A 25605-nucleotide genomic window follows, 5' to 3' on the forward strand; every position below is an offset into this window, starting at 1 on the left:
GAGCTCACACATACCGAGGTGCTTAAAAAATGAGGTAATAAATATTTGAAATTAAATCGTTGAACGAAATCAAAGAATAGCAAACAAAAAGCAGAGAAAAAGTGAGTCTATGGTATTTGAATACATTTTTTCATTTTCCAGATGAAACAACTGGAGATGAAAACGAATTGATTGAACAGGTGAGAAAACTCTTTTAATTAAATTGAATAATCAAAGTAAAAAAAGATTGAAAATGTGTGCGGGGGTGTGCCAGTTTGATCTTATTTCTTTCTTTTTTTTTACTAAAATTAAAGTGTTTCCCATGAATTTTATCAGAAATTCTTAGGTTTTTCTGTTTTTTTCTATCACACTCATTGCTTTAATAAGTAAAAAGGAAACTAAGTGGATAATTGTATAATTTATGAATTCAAGTTCCGGTTCTTTTCACTCCAAGGATTTATATGGCATTTTAATGATAAATTCCAAATGCAATTGTATTTAATTTATTGAGGTACGTATTTTTCTTTTATATTCTGAAGACCAATCATTAACGAATAATACTTATATTAAATATTGATCATTTAGGGTAAAGATAACCTCCATAAATTCACGAAATGACCTCATCAAGCCTTGACTTCTGAACTGACCTAAAGGCGAAACACTTATGATGGCATCAGTCTAAACAGTTTTCCGGAAAAACTAACAAACAATCGAAAATCGATCGAATCCAAATAGTGGATTATCTACACCAGCGCGACAAGTTGAAGGTTGAAAGGCGTGGGACCTTAACATCAATCATACGCCCCGTGGGGCCAGTGTAAACAGCATCCGACTTACCCACTGTTTTGATTATCTGGTAGTCGTCCAAGTGGTATTTGCGCACTCCCTTCGCGGTCTGGACACTGCTGCTCTCCTCGGACTCGTCGTCGTCCTCCTCGTCATCGGTCTCATTGCCATCGTCCTCCTCGATGCTCTCGCTGGAATCGTGGGTGGCATCGTCCGCGTCCCGCCCGTTGCCCACCTCCTCGTCCTCGTCGTCCTCCTCATCCTCCTCGTCGACCTCATTGTCATGGTCAGCGGAACTGGTGGTGGTGGTGGTGCTGCTGCTCCGGCTATTGGTCGCCGGATCCGGCCCATGCTGCTCCTGCTCCGGATCCTCCTCGCTGTAATCGGACTCCAGCGGATCGGATGACTCACTGGAGGCCACGTTGCTGCTGCTCCTGCCGTTCGGGCGGCCCAATTTGAATGTGAATGTTGTCTCTGTGTTGTTGCTGCTGCTGTCATTTGCTGTTGTTGTGCTGCTGCTGTTTGATGGAATTTTCTTCTTGTACGATGACGTCATGGTGCTGCCGCTTCCGTTTCCGGTTGTCAATTTTGATGTGGATCCTGCCGGGCCGGATGTCAAAGGCGTGCAGAAGCGGGCACAAGTCGCCGTGGACATCTCTCTCGCAATCCTCGCCTGCGCTTCCCCGAAAGTCCTCGCCGGAGTTCCTGTCGCCCCTTTTCCTCCTGTCGATTTCCCTGCAATCGAATGGAATGGAAATGAATTGTCTGGTTATATTTGGATTACAAAGCAAATAGCCAGCGTGATTGATTGAAAACAGCTCGGGGACTAATAAAAAGGGTTGCTCTTGCTGTAATTACAAACCCGTAACATTTCCCCTTTTGTATAAGATTTAAAAAAAAAAATGTAGACCCCATGTATTAAGTTGTCAAAAATTAAGTTAACTATAAATAATAATAATAAATAAGTTCACCTAATTTTTTTCAATATTTTGTGAGCTAATATAGATAGATTGCTACTATTCCCAAAATTATTGATTTTTCGTAATCAGAACAATTATTTTTCAATGAAAATAACTATTTTGTTTCTATTTTATGTTAAATATATGAATTGAGGGTATTTCGAAGGTAAACATTTTATAATTATTATTTAAATAATTTCTAAAAGGTAACTACATAAATCTTTGTCTCTTTTCTGACCCCAAAACATTTAAGGAAGCCACTATTGTAATTATAATGGCTACTATAAAATTGCATTCTTTCCGATTACTTCCCGTTCTTTAAGCTCAGTTCACATATCCATTAAAGGCCCAGTGCTCTCAGTTAAATGCCGCCTCCATTGTTCTTTCAAATTGCCTTGGGGTGTATTTATACGCCGAATCCCACAATCCAGTCCAATCCGCTCCCATTGCCAGACCATGGTCGTTTAATTAACCAGCCGAGGATAGTGCTGATGGCTTTGTATTTAGGCCCGGTCGTGCCATTGTAGTGTTCGTAAATTGAAAGTGAAATGAAATGGCCGCCGGTCAGATGTACTATATGTATGTGCTCCAATGCATCCAGCAACAAGTGTCTGTCCCGGGTCTTATCAACACACGCAGACAGACAGGCGTCCGGACAAAAGGCATTGTAAAGTGAAAGCCTAGGAAAATTGAGTTCGTATGCCAAAGGGTTTTCACCGCCGACACAAAGGAGGCTGCAGTCCAGCTAATATCGCATACTAATATTATTAATAACAATGACTGCAGTCTTGATTCAATTTGATGCCTGCCTGCTTGCCAACAAAAGGAAAGCCCAGAGTCCCCAGACACAAAGGCAATTTCCCGAGGTCCGCCTTAATGCACAGATGCATTTAACTCAAGAAATAACAATGGCGATAAAGAGGTATTGAGGTCGGTCCACCCGAAATGCAAAATCGAGATGGATGCATGCGACTATAAAATCAATATCCGTCTATATGGCGCTTCTGTCCGTATATTCTTGGCTGGCCTGAGTGGCTTTTATTGTTTAAGCGGGTGCTGGAGCAATCTAGGCCAGTCGGTCCATAGAAGAGCATTCAATTGATTCGACGATTGCACAGAAAGCCAGCCAAAATGTGGACTGGAGGGCGGGGATTGATGCGCATCATTAACTACAGCTTTTTGCTGCTCGAAGGCCAAGAAGATGACAATAGATTAGTCAGGCATGGCAATTGACTGGGGAACATCGGAAGGGTTTATTGAAAATTTCGGTGAAAGGGCATATTTTTAAAATGAAAAAATGTAAGGCACAAAAACAAATACTTAGCAAAGGAAGAATAGCTAGTGGGTGAAGAACCACGATGGTATTCAAAATGTTCTTGAATATCAAAGATATATACTTTTTTGCTTGCAAAAATTAAGTTATTTATTTTCGGTAAATGCTAGTTTATTGCGATTACATAGAAATCCTACCATTAGTAGGATTTACAGAAAATCAAAAGCTATTATTAGAAACTCAAGTAAATGAGCAAGTACTTTATTAGAAATCTACATCCAATTATTAATAACTACAAAATAATATTAGTAGGGAAACCAGTTTGGATTTTCCACGAATACCAGCGATTGGTTTTATTAATGCATTTTCTAGCCCTTCAATTTATAACTTGGTATCATCTCGATTAATTTCGCTGTCGATTGCCAGTTGTCTTACGACTGAACAGAAATATCTTACCCACGTAACAAATGTCTACCCTTTAATGCAATTGACACGCCTCACGCTCTAATGGAAGAGGAACCCCTGATAACATGGATTTACGTAAATTTGTTTAACTACGCTTCAAGAAAATTATATATATGCACCTACGTATATGCATATCTATATTGTTTTATTGTAGTAAACCTTGTCGTAGTAGAACGTTTTGATATTTACGAAAAATACCATCCAACGTTTTCTTGGAATATTTTCTTTAGCTTTTGTTTTGTTTGGTTTTTTTTTATTATTATTACACACACATTAATTTTATGAACGGCTGTCACTCAAGATTATTTACGTACGCGTTCAAAATTTTTGCACTTTTTGCGGTGGGAAAATATGAAAATGAAACGCCAACGCATTAAAAGTGCGGAAATATAAATTAAAGTTGTCTAAGGCAAAGTGCATGGATTGTTTTGAGAATAATTTCTCAAAAATTATTGTAGACAATCAGTCGGGCTGTAAATTAGCCAAGCAGCAAGAACCAAGGAACACAAACAACCGATCGCGATCGGCGGGTCCTACAGATATATGTATATCCACTCACACTCACTCTGAAGAGCGGCCCCATTCACCTTGGCGGCTGCCAAATTTGAAAATGGAAATGGAAATTGGGGTCGTCGTTGCCAGCCAGCCAGCCAAATGTTAAATTGTTGCCTAATCTTCCGGTGGCTAGCACTCTTTTTCTGCTCTTGTTGCCGCTTCCACTTTTCGTGAATGGAAAACGCAATAAAAAGTGTATACTATATACTTTATACAAAAGTTAAGCACAAGAATTAGTGCCTGCGAGATAAGGTGGAAAGATCAGGTGAATGAAGTGCAAGCTTGCGAAAGATCGTGGAAATCAAATTCTTTAGAACCATTAAAGGGATTTAAAAATTATTGTTTTTGTAAGGGTCAACAAACGTTTTAAAACATTTACCTACAAAAATATTTGTTTAATTGTATACCAAATTTCATAAGAAACTTTGTTATCTGTCTTTTTGTAAGATTCGTGAAAAATCTTTAATAATTTTACTAATGCAAGATAAAAAATGGAAAAAGTTAAATTTTTATTTAGGCACTATAATAATTTAAAAATGTTAAAATATAACATGTCTTAAGTTTCTTTTCAACTCATTCAAACATCCCTTTTAATAATATTTTTAATATTTTACTCAGGCCTAATTTATGTCTACAAGTCATATAAATTATTTCGAAGCATTTTCTTGTTCGAGAAGATTTCCTGGGAAAATTATGAAACTCATCCCATGGGTCTTAGCTCACCTCGCATAAAGACACTTTGATTTATTTAGAATATTAGCAAATATGTTTCAATAGACGGACCAAAGGAGAGATTGCTTCATTTTGTGACTGCAGGCCACTTGACCTCTGATTCGGGAAATTAAATTTACGTGCAATGTTTGCAACATTTATTAATTCGTTGGGCTACCCGAGGAATAAATTATGTTATTAATTAATTAAAAGCAACGTGAGGCGATTTGTTTAAAAATATATGCACGCGTTTATAAAAAGAAAGAAAGCGTCTCATATTAATATCATCGTCATCGGTGTATTTTCGAAATTTCCAAACAGCGAAAGAGAATTTGCTGTAGGCGTTGGCATTATTAATATTTCTCAGCCGTCAGGATATGTAATTATGTGAATAAGTGCATACGTTTGAATTAATGATGGGGGTGTTACAAAAACGAAAATTCATTGGCCATTTTCGGTTGACAAAATAAAGATTTTCGCCCCACTCCCTCTGCTTTTGGGCAATAAACCCCAAATGGTAATAATCGTCAAAAATAATGCCGGCTAAATGTAATCATAACATAAATACGTATAAAAGCCAACAACACGCTTGGTTTCTTTGGTGGTTTTAATACGGGGATTTTTTCTGGGAGGGTTTCTCGAACTCGCTTAAGGGCGAAACAGATTTATGGTCTTGGATTTGTTTTTATAGAGCAAGTATTTCCGTTGTCCTTGTGCTAGTTCCCCACTCACTATATTTGGCTATGAAAATATATGAAACTTTTATGCGAATGAGGAAGTTGGGGAATAGATTTTGAAAGTCCTTGGCTGAGTTTGCTGAGAGTTATTGAAGCGAAACATGAAGAAAGGCTATTTAAATGGGGTCAATTGAATGGAAATAATTTCTAGATTCCGAAAGCGCGAGAAAAGGAACAAAACTAATTTATTTGTGTTTTTTTAAATATATAAACCAGAAATATTTGGAATATTTGAAATATATACAATTTGTTGTACAGAAATCTAAAGATTTATAAGCATTTTAGAATTATACAAGGTAAAAGTAAAATACATGCATTTATTTAATTATTTGAATTAATTTGAATTGATTAATTAAAAGAGAGGCAAATAATTTGCACAAACATAAACAATATTTATTAACAAATACATTTTTTTTACATTTTAAGAATTATGGACTTTAAGAAATGGGTCGAAAAGATCATAATTTCATATATGAATAATTAATTCACAACACTACGAACCCCATGAAGTTAATCACTCCATTACCAAGATCTCGGAAATATCTCTGAGACAAAGCGAAAAATGAACACATTAACTACCGACACTTTTTTTTATATCTTTTCCACTCCAAATATTAAGATTTACCTCTCTATGTGAAGTGCAATTAGCTAATTGCACTAATTAAATCGGCTCGCCTAATTATCGTACTCAGAGCTTAATCATCAAAACGAATTTATCTCCACTTTTTGTTTCTATTTTGGAAAGCAAGCATTTATGATTTGTTGCTGCTTGCTGGTGGCTGGCTGCTGCTTTTTTTACACTACTAACGATTACTCACCAAACTAAATTTTAAGAGCCGGCCGTTGTTGCCGCTGTTTTGGTTTTTCTAACGATCGCGCCGATCTATTTATTGTTGTTGTTCTGGTTGCGATTGTCTGGTTTCTGAGTTCTGATTTTTTGCTGGAGCAGAATTTGAACGCTTGCGAAATTTTTAAAAATAAATATGTTACTTTAAGAGCGCACGATTTTCCACGACTAGCCGTCGATTTTTCCTTCGTTTTTGGCCAGCAATAATAACAAAAAAGCGAAAAACCGCTGAAGCCGACACAGAAACAGAAATAAACTCAACACTCAGCGTTTCTCAGGGGCTATAGGTATATAGGTATTAAATGGGGGAATAGGTATTATGGGTACCAGATCGACTGGACACACCGATCGCGCTTTGCTTTATTTGTGTCACTTTTTTCGTGGGTTTTTCTTACGTTTATTTCGCTTGATTTTTTGTTTGCAGAAAAGTGCCGCTTTGTTTTGTTTGTTTTGTTTATATGCTGGGATCGTGAGATCCGAGAGATCTAGAATTTCCGGTTTTTTGCAGCGCAACTTGCTGTTTTTCTTTGTTTTTCGTTAGTCTCCGTTTAGCCAGCACAATGCAGACTACTGCAACTAAGCGTAATTAATCAAATCTAACGTTCGAGCAATTTGAATATTTTTCTGTTTTTTGTCCGATGAACCTCTAGACCAATGCCGAGTTTTCCAATTTTCTTTAGCTGATTTTGTGTTCTGTTGTGTTTTTCTTGGGTTGACCAGCCGCTTCCACGTTTTGCACGAAACTGAAACGTAAAATCTGCGAATCGCTTGCCACAGCTCTCGACGTCGACGCCGCAGTCGTGGTGGTTCGGAAAAGGGGGCGGCACAGACGGAGGGGGCGGGGCAGCGGCCAATGATGATGACGACGATGATGATAATGGCCAAGGGGAGATGGCTTTGGGATGCTCGGATAGTCATTGTCGGATGTGTTTGTGTTTGTGTTTGCTCTCCATGTGTGCGTTCGGCTGTTTGGTTTTGGCCAAGTGTCTCGAGTGTTGTTCCATTTGAGGGCCTAAACGGTTTGGCGGCAGCAGGATCATCGCCACAGGATAGCGCGGGCGGTCGGTAATCAGCGTCGGCGATAGGGCGGCCAAAATAGTGTGCCTGGCTAATTGACAACAGCACCACGGAACTGAAAGTCTTTACAGAAACAAACCCTATATAATATTTTATCTGAAATACACATGGACAAAAAAGGGGTAATTTTATGGTAGTTTACAAGAAAATGTTAAAACAATCTAAAGCCAAAAATAATATAGGGGTTTGTATAGTCTTTGGTTAAATATAATAAAATAAAATAAACTCTCTTTATAAAATGCTATGCATATTTAATATTTTTTATAGATTTTCCAGATATTGCATTCTGGAGTACACCACACTCAGAAAAAAATCGCCCTTAATTTTAGAAAATCGGCCGAGATTTTTTTCTGAGTGCATAAACCTAGACACCCCGATTATACCTGGTTATTCGGAATTCGGTCGAAAAAATATCTTGCAACAAAAAGTTTGTACCTGAATTTAAGTAAGGTGATTTTAGCAGTCACGAAAGCAGAACCTTTAATAAACATGTAGGGTTTTCCCTCAGTGTTGGGATTTTCAGTAGACATCTGGCAAGCAGGGAATTTTAAAATATTGATTCGCTACTTATAAATATGCATATAAAATTTCATTTAGAAAGATGATCAATATATGGGTACTTCCAAAATGTCGCTCGGGACATTTGCACACCTTTAAAGTTGAAAAAAAAATTGTAAAACAATGGATTTTAATTTTAATTATGGGCTTTTCTTTTCACTCTTCCCAAGCTCTATTTTTGGTAAAAATCTTGATTTTGTACCACTTTTAGTTTTTAAGATATCGGTAAAAAACTGCCGTATTCGCTCGGGACAAAAATAGAAGTGGATTTCGGGGAAGTTCATACAACACCAGAAATTAACGAATTCTGATGGAATATTTTAATGCGATTTTTTTAAAATGTTGTTCAAACATGTCGCTGTGAAATGCTTTTAGTTTTACTCAAAAATTCTTTGCCGTTTTTTTTTATACAGTTTCAACCACATTCCCTCGGGACATGTCGCTCGGGACATTTTTTCCGACTGTTTTGTAAAGCGGATTTCTTTACCTCTATCTCTCAATTGCTGGATGTTTTGCTTTTAACTTAGTTTAGCATGTGAATGAAGCATTTAGTACAGAAAAATGTTACATATTAGCATTCCTATAGGATAAATTAACAACAGAAGACAGGTCCAAAAAATAACAAAAAAATAGCCAAAAACTGATTTTTGCGTATATCGGTGGAGTTTGTCATAAAAATAATCAAACTATACTCCAAATTTGTAGTTAAGCTCAGTATCCAACTAATTAGAAACTAATATCGGGGCAAAATCATGTGAAAATATGTTTTATTCAAGTTTCAAGGTTTTTGGCTTGGTGGACTTTTTTTTGGAAGTGCCCATATATAATTTATAATCATCTTAAGTCCAGCAGGTTATGTTTATTACCTACAGGGGTTTGTTTTTAGACATTCTGATATTTCTGCAATAACTAGAAACAAAGCAAAATTTCTAATAAACATTTATTTATAAGAACGGCTTTTTTATATAACTTTAAAACACATACTTAATGTGATTCAACGAGGGCATAACTAAAAGCAACCATTTGAGGGGCTGTTTTTCCCCCAGTGTTTTGTTTGTTTTCAGTAGACATTGCGGCAGCGGGAAAGCTGCAGAATCTGGGAAATATGTTTTGTGTATTTACGAGCCCTCTGGCCAGTGTAAGCAAACAGCGAGAGCGCCTCTTTAACGGTTTTTCGGGTGTTGCGTTTGCATGCTTATGTATGTTGATTTTGTAGGCAGTTGTAATAAAGGCCAACAAGGTCAGGTGCAAACGAATGTACGAACGTACGGGTGACGCCTGCGTGCCAGAGTCACATTTCAGGTGGCGCACACACAATTGCCGTGTGCATTTCAATTTGATGTTATAATTAAGCGGAGGCAGGCACGAGATGTCAGCCAGCTTTGGGTTTCATTTCTGTTTGCAGCTTTTTTCCACTGCAGCTGCTGCAGTCCTGTGTTGTCAAGGGCAAGGACATTGTGCACTCACCTCCTCCTTGAGTGGGCGTGGCAAGTCCTGTCGGCAGACCGGAAGCCTTGTCATGGTCGCGCCAGTCTGTCAGTCATAATTATTTTAATTTATTTGCACCATTAACACATATTTTCCGGCCTGGAACTCACTTTGCTTACAGCAGGAATAGAATCCAAAGCCAAATTTGGTAAAAGCGCAGATACCATTTCTGTGAACTATTAAAATGCGATCCAAAATATGCCCGACTTCCATTGGAATATAAAATATAAAATATTTTTCTCACTACAAATTTTTGAATTTTCCCTCCCGATAATACGATTACTTTGTATATGACGTTGCCAGACTTCCAAGGTACCAGATGGCGCCACTGTTTGAAAATCAAATATTTCAAAATTAATTCATTTAAAAATAAATATTTTCACAAATTATTTAAATCATACACTTTTTTGTTATATTTACAAAACAATTGTTTATTAATATTGTATATATAAGTTAAATTATGTTATCGATGTATTGATGCCAACATCGGTGTATCTCCACCCCTAGTATCTTTAGGATAGGGGATAGGGATAGTTTATTATTACGCGCACACAACAAATATCTCACCTTTTTTAAACGGAAAGTAAGCAACAGATAGCAAACATGCAGTTCTCCTGGATGAAGGTGGCCATATACCTTCTCACTTTCCTCACATACGCATATTCCGGATACGGATCCAGCACGATAGTTCATGTAAGACACCTCCTAGGCATCTGTAAAAGATGGTATCTAAATTCCTGCATCTTCTCTTCTCCCCGGATACCATTATAGCTAAGGGATGCCATTATAGCGGCCGAGGCAATATTTGGTGACGTGTTCAAGAACATGATAGTTCTGGTGCGCAAATTTCGCACGGTTCATGAGGTTTTCGATGCGGCTGTGGACGAGAATTGCGTTTACCAATGCCCCGCTCCGGATATTGGAGGACCAGGTGTGTGACGCAAATCGAATTATGTAAATTGCCCGGCATTCATATGTTGTGTTTCCCTTACAGCCCCTCGGGCGGTTCAGAATAAGTTCTATACCCCAACCGCCGATGGCTGTGGATCCCTGGGTCTGCGTATCAGTACGGACTATCTGCCGGCCAAGGAGATGGAGACCTGTTGCAACGACCACGACATCTGCTATGACACCTGCAACAGCGATAAGGAGTTGTGTGACCTTGATTTTAAGAGATGCCTCTACAAACACTGTGATAGCTATGAAAAGTCCATAGCCAGCGATCTTATGGTAAAAGGGTGCAAAGCGGCGGCAAAGATGCTGTTTACCGGCACTTTGACCCTGGGATGCAGGTCCTATTTGGACTCCCAGCAAAGGTCCTGCTATTGTGCTCCTGCCAAGAGCTCCTCCTACAATGGCAACAAACAGAGCAACAGCAGGGAGAGACAACAGCGCCAAAAGTATGGATGGAAGGATCGGAACGAGATATAGTACAGGATCACTGCTTATGAGGGTGTGGGACACGAGGGGTATTTGAATAAGTGCGCGTTAAATGTTTTCGTTAACCTGTTTTGTGTTAGATTATGAATGGTTGTCCATTGGTCTCCCGATTCGACGAATTTCATAATTATATACCAAATAGTGGCACGTCCAGACTGTTAAATAAATTGATATTTTTACCTATTATAATGATGTTTTGATTTTTAAATTGCTACTTAGTCACTGCAGAAAGAGGCTTATGCTGACGTGGTCCTTAAGGCAGGATATACTATAAGGTGATTTTTAAGGAAAATGTAATACATGCTTTGTAAAGCTATTAAAATATACTCAATTGTTTAAGAACAAGCACATATGATACATTTTTTAACTTTTAAAAACTATTAACTTTAAAACTTTTTGTTAGCCAAAAATTCGGAAACATAAGACACCGGTATAAAACCTAGAAATAACTAAATCTTTTTACTTCTGCTCAAATATTCAAATATTTTGAATATGATTCGTTAAAAAAAGCCAGATCTGACGGAATATAGCTGACGTGCCACCACTGCTGCCCAACACTACTCAGTGTTGTGAAACACAACACAACCGAAACAAGCGCAGCGATTTTGCAATCCGCAGAAAAGACTTATAAATAAATTGTTTATTTATGCGGATGGCCAGCGAACTGAGGACCTAAGATGGGCTACGACGTGAATCGCTTTCAGGGGGAGGTGGACGAGGAGCTCACCTGTCCCATCTGCTCGGGAGTGCTGGAGGATCCGCTGCAGGTTTGTTTTGTTTGCAGTCCCGTGCAAAGTACACATATGTACCCCATTACACATATATATATTGGATATATTTACCGATTTAGGCCGTGATGTGTGAGCACGCCTTCTGTCGCGGATGTATTAATGAGTGGCTAACCCGCCAGCCCACATGTCCAGTGGATCGCAACGCCCTCACGACCGCCAATCTGCGCGCAGTGCCTCGCATATTGCGCAACCTACTGTCCAGGTGAGAATGCCACCCAACGCCTCCTCCTCCTGCTCCTCCTGCTCCCCAGCGATAACTTATCTTTTACTCCCACCACCCAGACTGTCAATTACCTGTGACAATGCGCCCTACGGCTGCACGGCTGTCCTAAAGCTGGATGCCTACAACTCCCATCTGGAGGAGTGCATCCACAATCCGAAGCGCCCGTTTCCCTGCGAGAAGGGCTGCGGCTTCGACATACCCAAGGACGAGCTGAAGGATCACAACTGCGTCCGGGAGCTGCGCACTTTGATCGTCAAGCAGACGGAGAAGATGGGCGAGCTGAAATCGGAGCTAACCGACCAGCAGCTAACCATCAACGAACTGAAGCGGGAATTGCAGCTATTCAAGGACTTTATGCGTGCCATGCGCGTCTCCAATCCTGCGATGCGGGCCATAGCCGACCAGATGGAGCGCGACGAGGTGATCCGCTGGAGCAGCACACTGCCGCGGGCCAGGGTCACGCGCTGGGGGGGAATGATCTCTACGCCCGACGACGCCCTGCAGCTCATGATCAAGCGCGCTCTGTCCGAGTCGGGTTGTCCGCCACACATCCTGGATAGTCTTATGGAGTTCTGCCACGAGCGACGTTGGCCACGCGGCCTCAGTTCGCTGGAGACGCGACAGACCAACCGTAGAATCTACGACAACTACGTGTGTCGACGCATTCCAGGTAACTAGGATAAATCCTGAAAGTAGATGGCTTAATAAATATATTGACCATTCCGCAGGCAAGCAAGCTGTGCTCGTTCTGAGCTGCGATAACCTTCACATGACTGAGGACGTCATGATCGATCCTGGCCTGGTCATGATCTTCGCCCATGGCATCGAGTAAGCACCCAGACGCTGCTTAACAACTTATCCTAGGTTAACTGCTAACTATCTCGAACAGTGCTCAGTTTTGTTGATTCCTTAACTTAAGTCTAAGAATTTAAAGCAATAGCATAAGGAAATGCTCGCAAAACGAACCATTCAAGCGCCTCATGACGACTTTCAAGTTGTACAAAAATTTATACATTTATTTCGCATCATTGTTTTATTTTCCATTTAGTTCGTATTTCGCATATTCCATTAAAAGTCGCATACCCAATATTAGATGTTTGATTAAGCGATCTCAACAAATGCCCCTTTGTTATCGTTCACTTGAGTCTCATTTTGATGGAAGTGAGTGTCTTAATTCGTGTTTCAATTCTCCAAATTCTGAAATATTTGTCAATACTTTTAGAATAAATGTGGAACAAGTAATAAAAAAAGGTATTTAACTTACGTATATCATACAATTATTTGTTTTCGTTCTATATGGGAACAAATTTGGTCCTTCTAATTACAAACCTTAAATATTATAAGTTATAATTTATTTATAATTTATAACATTTCTGAAACTTTTAAACTAGAAAAATTAATAATAATGTTATTCAAATAAAACTAATTGGTCCAGCCTCTTATCATCTGAAGGGGCAGACAATCGGCTGCATTTAGAAATCCCAGACAGAAGTTCACTGGGATGCCCTCCGCTCACAGACACCAACAAAGATTCTCCGCCTCCGCTCTTGGGAACCGTAAAAGTTCTGGGCAACATCTGTTTCCCGAAAAGGAAATCGAAAAGCAACAAAAACCAGGCACCGCCAAGATAAAAAATAAACAAAAGAAAACCAAACTAGTTCCTCCACGAGCTTTAGATGCTAACCGGTTTCGGCTTTTGTACACCCGTTTTGTTTTTTTCCTACATAATACAAAATTATTAAATGTTTGCATCTGTTACATGTGCCAAAAATCGTTTGATTATACAAGCCAGTTTTTGTCTTAATTTTTTTTCCAATTTGCCGAAACATCTTGAATATTGATAGAAGCAATTAGCGCCATCGGACAAAGGGGAGGCCCCCCGTGGCGATTGAAAAGTGAGAGTTGGTCGGCCGATCGATCGAAAAGGCTGAGATACATCCAACAGTTGATCGTGAAGCGGCCTAGCTAGCGGACGTGTCCAGCTGCGATTCCCAAAAGAGAATTAATCGAAGAATCCGAAATGAATCTGTCAGTTCCGGTGGTGCTAATTGTAGCCCTCATCTTTTTGGGGGCGGTTTCGGGGTTCCCCCAACTGAGACAGCGAAACGAGAAGCAGGTCCAGACCGGGGAGGATGATTTGCGTAAGTGGCTGTCTGTAATTGCGTTTAAATAATTAATTTTATCGGGTTAAATAAAAACCTATTGTTCTTCACTTTAAATCAAAATTATGAATACTTTGTGGAAGAAATCGAAATGCAAAAATATAAGTAAAATTATATGTATCCTATAAAAGAATGGCAAATTATTTTTTTTAAATAAATATGAATTATTAAATTTTTAAGCGAAATATTAGATGAAGATTATGTACACTAGTCGGCATAATTATTTTAACAAATTTTAAAGTTAAATCTTCTCATATTTTGAACTCATAATAGAAACATTTTGGCACCTACAGAAAAAGCACTTCAAGCCGTTAAAATGACACAACAATGTTCTTAACCCATTAAGCACCCTTTGAAAAGTTAGAAAATTATAAAATTTATTGTGAGGGTCAAATTTTCAACTTTTTTCCTGGGGCTTAAAACAAAAATGTTTTTATGCAAAGTTTTTCCCCAATCAAAATTAATAATAACTGCAAAAAAAAAAATTGCAAAATATTTTTCCTTGTAGATTTATAATTTTTTGAAAATAGCTAAAAATGACAATTTTAGCCGCTTTTTCCACCTTTTCATATAAAATTTTACTGAGATCGATTCTTTAAAAAAATCATAAAAAAAATTTTTTTTAAAAATACAAGGAAATTTTTTTTGAAATTTTTTTTTTTGCAGTTATTATTAATTTTGATTGGGGAAAAACTAGTTAAAATAATAAAATAGGTATTTAAATATTGAATCTTTATCATTTTACAGCATCTAAGGGCGCTCTAATCGAGGAAGTTGTGGTGGAATCCGCCTTGTACATCAAGCCGAAGTCTAATCCACAGGTGCGTCGCGTCCGTTCGATTCTGGATCTCAGTTCCGGAATCACCCACAAGCGTGTGAAGCGTCAGTTTGGAAATCAGTATGCTGGAAACCCTGGATTCGGCGGTGGATTCGGTGGAAATCCCGGTTTTGGAGGTGGCTTCGGAGGTAATCAAGGATTCGGCGGTAATCAAGGATTCGGTGGCAATCAAGGTTTCGGCGGCAATCAGGGATTCAATGGCAATCAAGGATTCGGCGGAAATCAGGGACAGGGATCAAATGTCCAGGCTGGAACATCGGCGGGATCTGGAGGAACCAAAGCGGGCGTTGATGTCGGAGCCGGACCAAATGGCGGCAATGCCAATGCCAATGTTCAGTTGAATCCGCTGGGACCCCTCGGACCCAATGGCTATAACCAGGAGCAGGCCGCATCCAACGGAGCTGCCAACAGCAACTACAACAATGGACTTAACTCCGGTTCCTCGGCGGCTAGTGGACAGGCTCAAGGCTTCCAGTCGCAGAGCGCCAATGGATCTTTCGGTGCCTCCTCGGCCAGCACGGCTACTCAGTCCCAGAACTCCAGTCCCTTTGGTTTTAACAATGCAGCTGGAGCGTCGCTGAGTCAGGTGTACCATCTTCCAAATGGACAGACCATCAACTTCAGCTCCGCAAACAATTTCGCCAATGGAGGAGCCAACCACGGCAGTAGCCACGGTTCAGCAGTTTCCGTGAGCCGTTAAGAGGAAGTTGCTTCATACACGGAAAATACCTCGAAGTTAATATATTGGTCAGCAATCCTATGTGCAAATGTCTAAAATATGCTAATAAATATTTATGATTCAATCGAAAGTTTGTTGAGACAGCAAAATGATTCTTTTTTAGTAAAAAAAAAACAAATCGGTCGATAGTAATTATTAATATTGAGTTTTTGGTAATTTGTCAATATATTTTTTTATAATTCCTTTTTCGAGGCGTTGTAAAAATAATAATAGAAATTTTCCAGTGCTGTTTGTACAATTTGTTTTCCTCGCCGAAAGTCTAAGAATCAATTTAAAATTATTGCCACAATTTTTGGAATTAAATTGTAAAATGGTTGATCTTTATTTGCGCGACTACGCCCAACCTTAAAATAACTAATCTGACTCGCTCTCGCTTTCCGACTGGAAATCGCCCACTTCAATGGAAAACTTGTACTCCTGATCGCAACCCAAGTAGGAATCGCTCATGTAGTACAGCGTGTAGTCGTGTTTGCCCGGACTGGGGGCCACAAAGTCCAGCTTGACCTTGGCCTTCTGCTGCAGCGTCAGCCGTTTGATGGAAAGCAGGGAATTGGTCTTGGGATCACCGATGACAACCCACCATCCCTCTTCGCGTTTCTGCGGGAAGAAGGGTGCAATGACTGGGCCGGTGACCTCGTCCTCTCGCTCAAGTTGAACCACAACATTAACGGTTGAACCAGAGTTAATGCGATCTTTGTCCACCACCTCGTAGTTCAGCTCAATGTTGGGATAGCGGTTGCAGAAACGAGCCACATCGGCCATTTGTAAGTCAGAGAGCTGCAGCAGGCGCGTACGGTCCTCATCTTCCAGTTCCATGATGTCAAAAACTGTCTCGATTTTCTAAGAACATAAGAAAAACACCATTAGAAAAGTTATTAAATGGAGATTGAGATAGATTTTAACCTTTTCTGTGCACCGCTTGACAATCTCGGGACTAAAGTGTGGCAGCTGCTTCAAATACGAGTCCTTGCTCCACATGGCCTGCGTGACCATCTGGGCCAGCTCCATGGCAGCCACAGCCGGCGAGAGCCAGCCATTCGAGCTTAGCACATCCACACAGGCCTGAATGAGGCGGATGGCCTTGCTCAGTATCTGTTCGGTGTCGCCCTGCAGTTCGGGGCCCAACTGCAGTCGCGAAAGATGAGCCTGGAGCAGCAAATTGGTCTTGATGTGCGGATCATTGAACCTAAAATAAGTCGAGTTATGGTTTGTTATATTTAGTGCATGGCTTGGCTTACTTGGGAGCCGTTTCATTGGGTCCTGTCAGCTTGTTGGGCAATCGCTGGGAAAGAGTGCGCAGAACCTGCTCCTCATGATGCCGAACCACCACATCCTCGTACTCGGCGGCCGATGAAATGATCTCCAGCAGGCCACGCACTTTCGTCTTGCTGTTGAGCGACAAACTGAAGAGTTCTGGGGGGAAAAAGTTAAAGAAAAATTAAGAAATGACTTATACTTATACCCAAAATATCCTACTTACCGATTGTTGTGTAGTTAATGTAGTAGTATGCCGCAATCATGCCCAGATTGAGTGGAAGCGTGTCCATGTCGTCCTCCACGCTGATACACTTTGACTGCTCCAGATCGCTCAGCGTGTTCTCCACCAGCTCCGAAAGATGATCGGAGAGATGGCGATGCGTGACTCCCTGCAGATTGTAGTAATTGGGATTTTGGGTCAATCGCCTGTAGAGGAACGTCCAGGTGAGATAGTCCACGGCATCCTGCTTGTTCTCGATCGTCTTGGTCACTACTTCGGCGTTAAAGTGATCGTGCATTCGATGATCCAAGTGACTTTCGATGGGCAGCGGCTCGTTGATGAACTTCTTGAAGAAGTCCTTCTTGCTGCTCTGGCACATCAACACACACTTGGCATCCGCATCCTCATTCGGACGATTGGCACGTCCAATCATCTGCAGCACCTCGGTAATGGGATAATCCTCATACGAATGATTCTTGCCATTGTAGAACTGCGTATCCATGATGATCACCAGGTGGGCGGAGATGCTCATGCCCCAGCAGAGATCCCGGGAGACGACGGCCACTTGCACGGCGCCGGAGTCAAAGAGCTGCTCCACCAGGCGATGATCGGAGGCGGACAAGCCCTCATGGAGATACGCCACTCCTTGGCCGAGAGTCTCCTTCAGTGTTTTATCCGTCATTCTCTCCAGGAACGGCTTGATATCCTCCTCTTCGGCATGGAAGAACCGATTGGGTTGCAAGTCCGAGGCGGCGTAGGTCAGTACATCAATAGCGGTCAGCCTGGCCTGCTTTCTGGACGACACAAAGACAATAACCGGCTTATGAGCGCTGTACTTGAGGATGGCATTGTAAACGGGCTTCGACATCGTGGCAATTCTGGTGGCGTTGTGCGTTACATTAAAGCCTTGAATATGCAGCTCCAGCGGAATGGGTCGCACACTTGGATGGAAGTTGAACGTGGCATTGGGATTGCAGCCCAGCCACTGGGCCACATCCCTGGCATCGGTCAGCGATGCGGACAGGGCCACTATTCGGATCTGCTTCTCAATCTGCGAGCTAATGTACCGCATCCTGGAGCACACAATCTCCAGCACAGGACCATCCTCGCCGCCCACCAGCTGCAGTTCGTCCACAATGAACAGGTTCACCAGCTGCACGTTCTTCCGCTGCTTCCATCGGCGCGACAAGACGTCCCATTTATCCGCCGTTGTGATGACCATCTGACCCTTGGCTATCAGCTTCAAATCGGTTCCCGTTTCTCCAGTCAATTTCACCACTTTAATGTCCAACGAACCGAACTTGCTGTGCCAATCGGCAAAGACAAGATCGGCTAGAGCTTCCTGCGAAACCAAATAGACACATCGGGCATCCGTCTGCGTGGTGAACAACCGCATTATGGCAAACTCGGCAATGGTCATCTTTCCGGATCCCGTTGGCGCCCCAACGAAGACGTTCTCGTCGCTGTTGTAGACCGCATTGAAGACCTGCGTCTGGATGGGATTGAACTGCGGGAAGCGTTGCGAGTAGAACGATTCAAATTTCGGCTGACGCAGTGCACTAATCGGAAGTGGCTGCAGATCCAGCAGCTCCGTGGGTGGCATATTCTTCTCGGGCAGAATCAAGTGGCGGAAGGAGACGGGCAATTGGGTCTCTGCGCCTATCCAGCGATCCGAAACGATTCGAAGGAAATATTGCGGCGGCAAGGGCTCAAAAACGGGCACAAAGAACTTCAGCTGGTGCTCGTCCTGGGAATACTTTTGCTTCAGTAGGAAGAACTCGTGATGGAGAATGAGCTCCGAGTCCACGTCTTCGATCAACACCCAAAAGCCTTCCGACTGTCCGTGCACCTTCTCGTCCCACTGGAAATCCGGTGTAATGGTGAGCTCCACTCTCAGCGTTCCCCTCGTTATGGGTTGAATGTGCGTGGAGAGCTCCAGTTTGGGGAACTGGTGCACAAACTTGTGGATGGTTTTTCCCAGCTTGGGCACTCGGATCAGCTCGCCCAGTTCATGGGGCTCCAGGTCGTAGAGCCTTCCCCACGGGAAGTGCTTCTTCTCCAGCTTCTTGGCTATCTCGTCGGGCATCTTCTTGAACTGCCTGAGTGGCGTCATCGATTGCCACATCCTCCGATCGATCATCTTGCAAAGCGTCAGCGTTTTGTCCGCCAATTGAGCCCAACCGCGGGTCAGCACAATCTCGAAGATGGCCCGCATTAAACGGGCTGCGGATTGGGTGATAAACACCATGTCCGACATCAGGGCAAAGCCCTCCAGCTTCAGTTGGGAGATGTAGGCCTGCAGCAGAACATTAACCTTGGCACTGTGCTCCTCAATCGACTCCTTAATGGGAATGGGCACTCGTTCCATTAGTTTCTGCAGCTCCAACTTTTCCTCTTCCCGGACAGAAATGTGTCGGAATTCAGAGGACAGAGAGAACACCCGAAACAGCTCGATCTCGCTGAGAGTTTGCTTGAGCAGCTGGTTGTAGGTCAGCATGGTTTCGTGGGTGAGGTAGTAGTGCGAGGCAATGCGTCCGAGATCCGTCACCTGAAAGTGTCCCGTCTTGCGATCGTACTTCACGAGGCCACTCCGCTCCAAGCAGCAGGCTGCCGTGTGCAGCAGATCCGCGCGATGCTGCTCCAGCAGGGGATCCGCCTTGATGGCATCGTGCGACACGCCATACAAGGTGGGGTTTCTCAGCATCCTGATGTACAGATATGTGTAGCCCAGCCAGTTGACTGCATCCTGCAGATGCTGCACTGTTCCCAGCACAATCTCGGCGTTCAGCATGTCGGGCAGCTTGGAGATGAACTGCGACTCGATGGGCAGCTGCTGGTTGAGCAGCGAGAGATAGAACTGCAGCTCACTGTGATTGGTAATGAGAATACCCTCACCTTTGGTGTCATACTGCGGTCTTCCGGCTCGACCCAACATCTGCAGGACATCCAAGGCACTCAGCTCCACCCAGCGACCCTTTTCCGGGTTGTACACCTGGGTGCCCTTGATGATTACCGTGTGCGCGGGCAGATTCACACCCCAGGCCAGCGTGGCGGTGGAAACGAGCACCTGGATGTGCCGATCGGCGAAAAGATCCTCAACCAAAGTACGATCAACGCGAGTCATTCCCGCATGATGGATGGCGAATCCGTAGGGCAGCAGCTCCTTGAGCTCCGTGTTTTTCACCTGCTCCGCCTCAGTGCGCAGCACTTCCATGCTGGCCGATCCTTCGCGTAGGAAACTACCCAGGGTATCTTGCTCCAGGCACATGTCCCTCACGGCCCTCGCCGTTTTTCCCGTCTCCTTGCGCGAGTGCACGAAAACCAGCACCTGATTCCGACCAGCATGCTCCATGGTCTTTTCGTAAACAATCTCGTTCATCACCTGGAAGCGCTTCAAAGCCTTCTTCTCCGTCACACCGATGTACTGCTGCTCCAGGGACACCGGCCGATAGCTGTTGTCGAAGTAGAAGAGTCCTTTGTCGGGCTTGACGCGCAGAAAGGTGGCCACATCCTGGTAGTTGGGAAGTGTGGCAGACAAGCCTACCAGTCGCACCTCCTCCTGGGTGGTCTCAATGTTCCTAATCGTACGCGCCACCAGGGCCTCCAGCACCGGACCACGTTCGTCGTGCAGCAGGTGGATCTCATCGATGATTACCAATCGCACTAGGCTCACAAACGTACGTTCTCCTCCCTTCCGCGTGATGATATCCCACTTTTCCGGCGTGCAAACAATCACCTGGGTGGCCGCAATCTGTTCCCTGGTCAGCTGGTGGTCGCCAGTCAACTCGGAAACCGTGAGATTATAGCAGGCGAGGCGTCGCCCGAAGTTGCCCACCATTTCCTGGACCAGCGACTTCATGGGAGCCACGTAAATGATCTTGAAGTCCTGCGCATTGATGGTGCCATCTTCGTTGATGTGCTTGCCAATCTCGCGCATCATTGTGAGCAGCGCCACATTGGTTTTACCCGCTCCAGTGGGCGCACACAGCAGCATGTTCTCATCGCTGTCCAAGGCGGCCTTGTACAAGCGACTTTGAATGCGATTGAGTGTCTTGAAGCCCTCGAACACCGGCTGCACGTATTTCGGCAGCTTGTCCACCGGCTGCAGTTCCTCGTTGGCATCAAAGGGCACCGGTTTCAGGGCAGGCACGTGCACCTCCTCGTAGCCCTTGCGCTGCTTTCTGTACGAACCATCTGGCAGCTGACAGCGCTTGTTGGCCATAAAGTGGGATCCCTGCGTGAAGGCCATCTCGTCCAGCTCGAGCAGCTGCCGCACACCGGCCACCTGACCCGCAGCCGCTGCTCCTCCATCCTCGGCATCGCCCTTGCCGCGCTTGCTGCCTCTCGCTTCGCCCTCGTCCTGCTCCTCCGCCTTTCCGGTGTCCAACTGCCGCAGGATCTTGGCCAGCGTGGAATTGCCGCGCATCTTCTCGCGAATCCTCTGTCGCTCGCTGTCCGTCTGAGCCGAGGCTAGCATGGTGCAGTACAGGACCATCTGGCGGTTGAGCTTCAGCTGCTTGATGAAATCGAAGCAATCGTAGCCCAGCAGCAGCACCAACTGATTCTCACAGTCGCGATCGTCGGCGGCGTCTTTGAGGATCTTGAGCACATCGGCGGCCTTGCTTTGCGACACCATGGCATCCTTGTAGAACTTGCTGAGGCAGCGCTGCAACCAGTAGGCATCTATGTCCAAGGGATGCAAGGAGCGCTCCTTTTTCACATTATTGGCGGCTTCCTCGTTGGCCAGCTGGGTAAGGAAATGCGATTTATTAATGGGTATTCGAAGGTTATTACCCCAACTTACGTTCTCTGCATGCAAAGTATGATCGATGCGCGCCTCTTCGCCTTCATCCTGGGCATCATCGTCGCGAATCTCGCCGTACATGTCGTTGTCGCTCTCCTCCTCGGATTCCTCGAACTGCACATTGATGCCGTAGGTCTCGTCGATCTGCTCCTCGTTGTTGGGAGCAGCAGTCAGCGCATTCACGGCATCGCTGCCAAAGTCTGTGATCTTCTTGCCCAGATTGACCAGCAGGGCAAAGCGTTCATCCGTCACCGCGCCCAGCAGGCTGTCCACGTCCCGCTTGCGTTCCCGATCCTTCAGGCGATCGTTCTTCAGCACGGCCAGAATCTCGTCGGCGGCACCGCACAGAATGTCCCTGGGCTGATCGCCCAGAGCCTCCTGGATGAAACTGAGCAGGACCTCGTAGGTCTGGCGGGTTTCCTGTGTCTTGGGCCGATAGACAATGCCCACCATCTCGTCGATGCCCTCGGAGAGCAGAGTGGCGCCCTTCATCCGCTCGAAATCGTACTGGGCCTCATCTCGCTTCTGGCGCTTCACCTTGCGCTCCTCCGTTTTCTCCGGCTTCGTCCGCTGGTAGCGATCGCCCATCCTCGTTCCGTCCAGCTTGCCCACCAGGGAGCACACCTCGCCGGTGGCCTCATCGCGTCGCGGCCGCTCGATGAGTCGCACATCGGCTTGCAGCACAAGATTGGAGTTCTGAAATGGGAAAAACACATTTAATACATATGTTTGTGAAATTCCGCGGAGACGCCGCATGGAGTGGGGAAAGTTTTTCCGGCCGTGTTCTCGGGATTCCGCACTTACCGCCTTGTACTCGTACTGTAGCTGACGAGCTGCGGCATCCGCCATGTCTGTTGAGTGGTTTGCACGGGTTTTTCGTACTTAATAGGGATGTCGAAAATATATCAAAATATCAATATATCGATATTTTTTACGAAAAAATAAATATTTTTATCGTGATATTTTTTTTGAATAATTATCATATATCATCGATTTTTTTTTTCAATTTTTTTTGATAATTTTAAGTGGTCTCACTTTTCATCGGGACAAGAAAAAATACATATGTGAAAGATGAGCGCCACTAAAATTTATTTTTCGGCAAGTGAAAATGCATAGCATAGCATTCAGAACTCAAGAAAACGAGATAAAAAAAATGCGCGGGAAATACTTGATTTTAATATTATAAATAAAAGCAAAAGAAAGCAAAAATAAATATTGTTTTCTTTCATTTATTAATAAATAAAAACTAAAAATTATAAAAATATAATTTAAGATCGTATGTGGGTTAATGTTTAGTGGTTATCGCTTATGCAGCTTAAAATTAAAAAAAAAAAATAATAAAACAAAAATATCAAAAATATCTGATATATAGATATTTTTTTTCTGATATATCAAATATCATTTTGATTTTTTGTTTAAATAAAAAATATCATCGATACGATATTTTTAAATATTTCGACATCCCTAGTACTTAAATTAACCTATTTTTATAGATTTTTCCGTAAAATCGTAGTGAAAAGCCGCTGTTTGTGGTTGGCCACCACAGAGTTGCATTCGAGGAGTGACATTCACACAGAAGAGGCATTCCCACAAAGGCGTATCAGCATTATTTGGTATTTTTATTTGATATATTTAATTTAATTTAATTTTGATTTTAAAAAGGGTTTAAATGTCTTTTAAATGGTATTTTAATATATATTTATAATACTTTTATTACCACTTTAAAAATTTTAGCAAATGGTTTACAAGCTGAAAACCGTAGCTGGTAGTGTTTTAAGCCCATTATGTAGTTAGTTTATAGTTGGTTTTTCGTTAGAACAGATATTTAAATTTTTTATTAAAAAAAAAACTAACGGTAATTTTTTTTTAAAAAAGAACTAGTATTTTTACTATATATACCGTTCTGAATCATGCAGTGTGACCAAACACTGATGGCGACGCCGGCAGAGACGCTGGCGTCTATTTACAACGCATCGTTTTTGTTTATTGTTCATTTCAGCCAGCTCAGATCACATCGGTCATGAGCTTATATATGAGGCTGCAGCTGGTTTAACTGGAAACATTTGTGGTCCGTCGACTGTTCGAGATCATTGCACACGGCTGTCACCAGTCATTAGTGGGGATAAAGTCAGAGATTCCAGTGAGAAGTCAACATGTTGCTGCCGCCGCACCAGGAAGTCTGCAATCCCGGCTTCTGCGACTGCCCCTTTCCTAACTCCATCGAGGTCACCAGCCACAAGGGTCACATACCCGACCTGGTCAGGTGCCGTTGCGGCGAGGACGAGCCCGGCAATGTGAATCCCTGGCGGTGGCATGCCGCTGACGAATCGGATGCCATAGTGACCGACCGGGACATCATCTTCCATCCCACCTACAGCCAGGGCACGGCGATTGTGAGGGGTAATAGGGCTTTAAAGCCTGGCATGGTCCACTTTTGGGAGATGCGCGTCATCACCACCCTGGCCGGCACCGATGTGGTGAGTTATCAGCCCGGCTTGGCAACTAGTTGGGATGCTCCGCTAGAGAGATGAAAGTCAGTCAAAGTCGCCGCCTTAAAATAGATCACTGCCTACAGCTGGTGAGCTCGATTCCATTGCTTACGACTCGATTGTTGGCTTCATTGTACTACGGATTACAGATTACAAGGCGGCGATAAGATAACAGACGTCGCAGCAGACAGCCCAACTAGATGATAAGCCAGTGAAAAGTTCAATGTAAACAATGTGTTCCCTTCTCCATCCCCCTAGATGTTCGGCATCGGCACGGAGAGCGTTAATCTAGGGCAGTTCAAGTTCCACTTTGTCTCCGCCCTGGGCACCAATGCCCAGTCCTGGGGCTTCTCCTACTCCGGACGCATTCAGCACTGCGGCGAGCAGCTGCCCTACGGCCAGAAGTTCTCGCAGGGCTGCCTGATTGGAGTGTGTCTGGATCGGACGCGGGGACACTTGGAGTTCTATCTGAACCGCCGGTCGCTGGGAGTGGCCTACACAAATGTGCCCACAGATCCGGATGTCAGTATATATCCCATGGTCTGCTCCACGGCGGCCAAATCTGTGATAAGGCTGATTAACTGCACATCGCAACCGGCGACGCTGCAGCTGAGATCCTTTCAAGCTTTGTCCCGGCAGCCGCTTAAGCTGGCCGAACTGCGTCAGATGCCGGGTCTAAAGGGCATCCTACAATCGTACTGGTTCCTGGCACCGCCCATTCGTTACTCCCGAAACTCGCGGGAAAACGAATTGGATTTGGGCGACGAGGCGGTGCTCTCCAGTTCCAAGCTGAGGCTGGGACGCAAGCAAAAGTACCGAGGTGAGATCACTGAGTCATTTCCACTTTTCCACCCATCTAATCACTCGTTCCGTAATTTATATTAATAGAAACTGAAGATGCGACCGTTGACGAGGACGACTTGTACGCCAATGCCCACAAGATCACGCTGAGGAGCACTGATAGCGGCGACGAGGAGCACACCGCTTCCGTCCACGAGATGTGCGATGAGTATTTCCACTACCTGCTGTAGCTAGCACCTATAAAAACATATCAAAATATTTATGCATTTACTTCACGGAACGTAAATATAAATGTATTAAGTAGAAATGTTAAAAAACACGTTTAATTTACGTTGTGTTTAGACTTTCCAATAGTTTACTAGGGAATTAAAAGAAGATAAATCATTATCGAAAAAACCTTTGTAGT

The 25605-nt window shown here is 43.5% G+C and overlaps 6 protein-coding genes across 8 annotated transcripts in view; 4 read left to right on the top strand and 2 right to left on the bottom strand.

Moving 5' to 3' along the window:
• Pka-C3 (Protein kinase, cAMP-dependent, catalytic subunit 3) overlaps positions 1-9709 on the bottom strand; it is a 37061-nt gene extending 27352 nt beyond the window's left edge. Inside the window, exons 1-3 of one of the 3 annotated variants that reach the window (XM_070214454.1) lie at positions 9546-9709; positions 9415-9480; positions 817-1500 (exon numbers count right to left, since the gene is read on the bottom strand). In XM_070214454.1, the coding sequence (XP_070070555.1) occupies positions 817-1500; positions 9415-9480; positions 9546-9648 (853 nt within the window). In that variant the 5' untranslated portion in view covers positions 9649-9709. Of the gene's footprint in view, positions 1-816; positions 1501-6283; positions 7055-9414; positions 9481-9545 lie in introns of those variants that run through there. The other 2 variants (XM_070214453.1, XM_017155394.3) reach the window with 2 other exon arrangements.
• A 231-nt stretch (positions 9710-9940) lies between these two features.
• On the top strand, positions 9941-11064 carry GXIVsPLA2 (phospholipase A2 group XII). The gene is made up of 3 exons (XM_017155329.3): positions 9941-10128; positions 10207-10366; positions 10430-11064. Exons 1-3 carry the CDS (start codon positions 10039-10041, stop codon positions 10864-10866), a joined length of 687 nt encoding a protein of 228 aa, XP_017010818.2. The 5' UTR covers positions 9941-10038; the 3' UTR covers positions 10867-11064.
• A 330-nt stretch (positions 11065-11394) lies between these two features.
• elgi (E3 ubiquitin-protein ligase NRDP1 elgi) lies at positions 11395-13095 on the top strand. The gene is made up of 4 exons (XM_017155400.3): positions 11395-11642; positions 11726-11868; positions 11949-12559; positions 12618-13095. Exons 1-4 carry the CDS (start codon positions 11553-11555, stop codon positions 12719-12721), a joined length of 948 nt encoding a protein of 315 aa, XP_017010889.1. The 5' UTR covers positions 11395-11552; the 3' UTR covers positions 12722-13095.
• Positions 13096-13812: 717 nt separating this feature from the next.
• On the top strand, positions 13813-15698 carry LOC108066704 (N66 matrix protein). Its single transcript, XM_017155321.3, has 2 exons — positions 13813-14030; positions 14799-15698. The coding sequence occupies exons 1-2, from the start codon at positions 13910-13912 to the stop codon at positions 15587-15589; spliced, it is 912 nt and encodes a 303-aa protein (XP_017010810.2). The 5' UTR covers positions 13813-13909; the 3' UTR covers positions 15590-15698.
• Positions 15699-15767: 69 nt separating this feature from the next.
• On the bottom strand, positions 15768-23477 carry Brr2 (U5 small nuclear ribonucleoprotein l(3)72Ab). The gene is made up of 7 exons (XM_070215923.1): positions 23377-23477; positions 22714-22787; positions 21910-22605; positions 17109-21852; positions 16867-17041; positions 16532-16814; positions 15768-16468 (listed from the first exon to the last, which is right to left on the bottom strand). Exons 2-7 carry the CDS (start codon positions 22756-22758, stop codon positions 15983-15985), a joined length of 6429 nt encoding a protein of 2142 aa, XP_070072024.1. The 5' UTR covers positions 22759-22787; positions 23377-23477; the 3' UTR covers positions 15768-15982.
• Positions 23478-23863: 386 nt separating this feature from the next.
• LOC108066728 (SPRY domain-containing SOCS box protein 3) lies at positions 23864-25595 on the top strand. Its single transcript, XM_017155349.3, has 3 exons — positions 23864-24386; positions 24657-25218; positions 25287-25595. Exons 1-3 carry the CDS (start codon positions 24063-24065, stop codon positions 25427-25429), a joined length of 1029 nt encoding a protein of 342 aa, XP_017010838.2. The 5' UTR covers positions 23864-24062; the 3' UTR covers positions 25430-25595.
• Positions 25596-25605: the final 10 nt, after the last annotated feature.

This window comes from Drosophila takahashii, chromosome 3L (assembly GCF_030179915.1).
Source record: "Drosophila takahashii strain IR98-3 E-12201 chromosome 3L, DtakHiC1v2, whole genome shotgun sequence".
NCBI classification, from domain to species: Eukaryota; Metazoa; Arthropoda; class Insecta; order Diptera; family Drosophilidae; genus Drosophila; species Drosophila takahashii.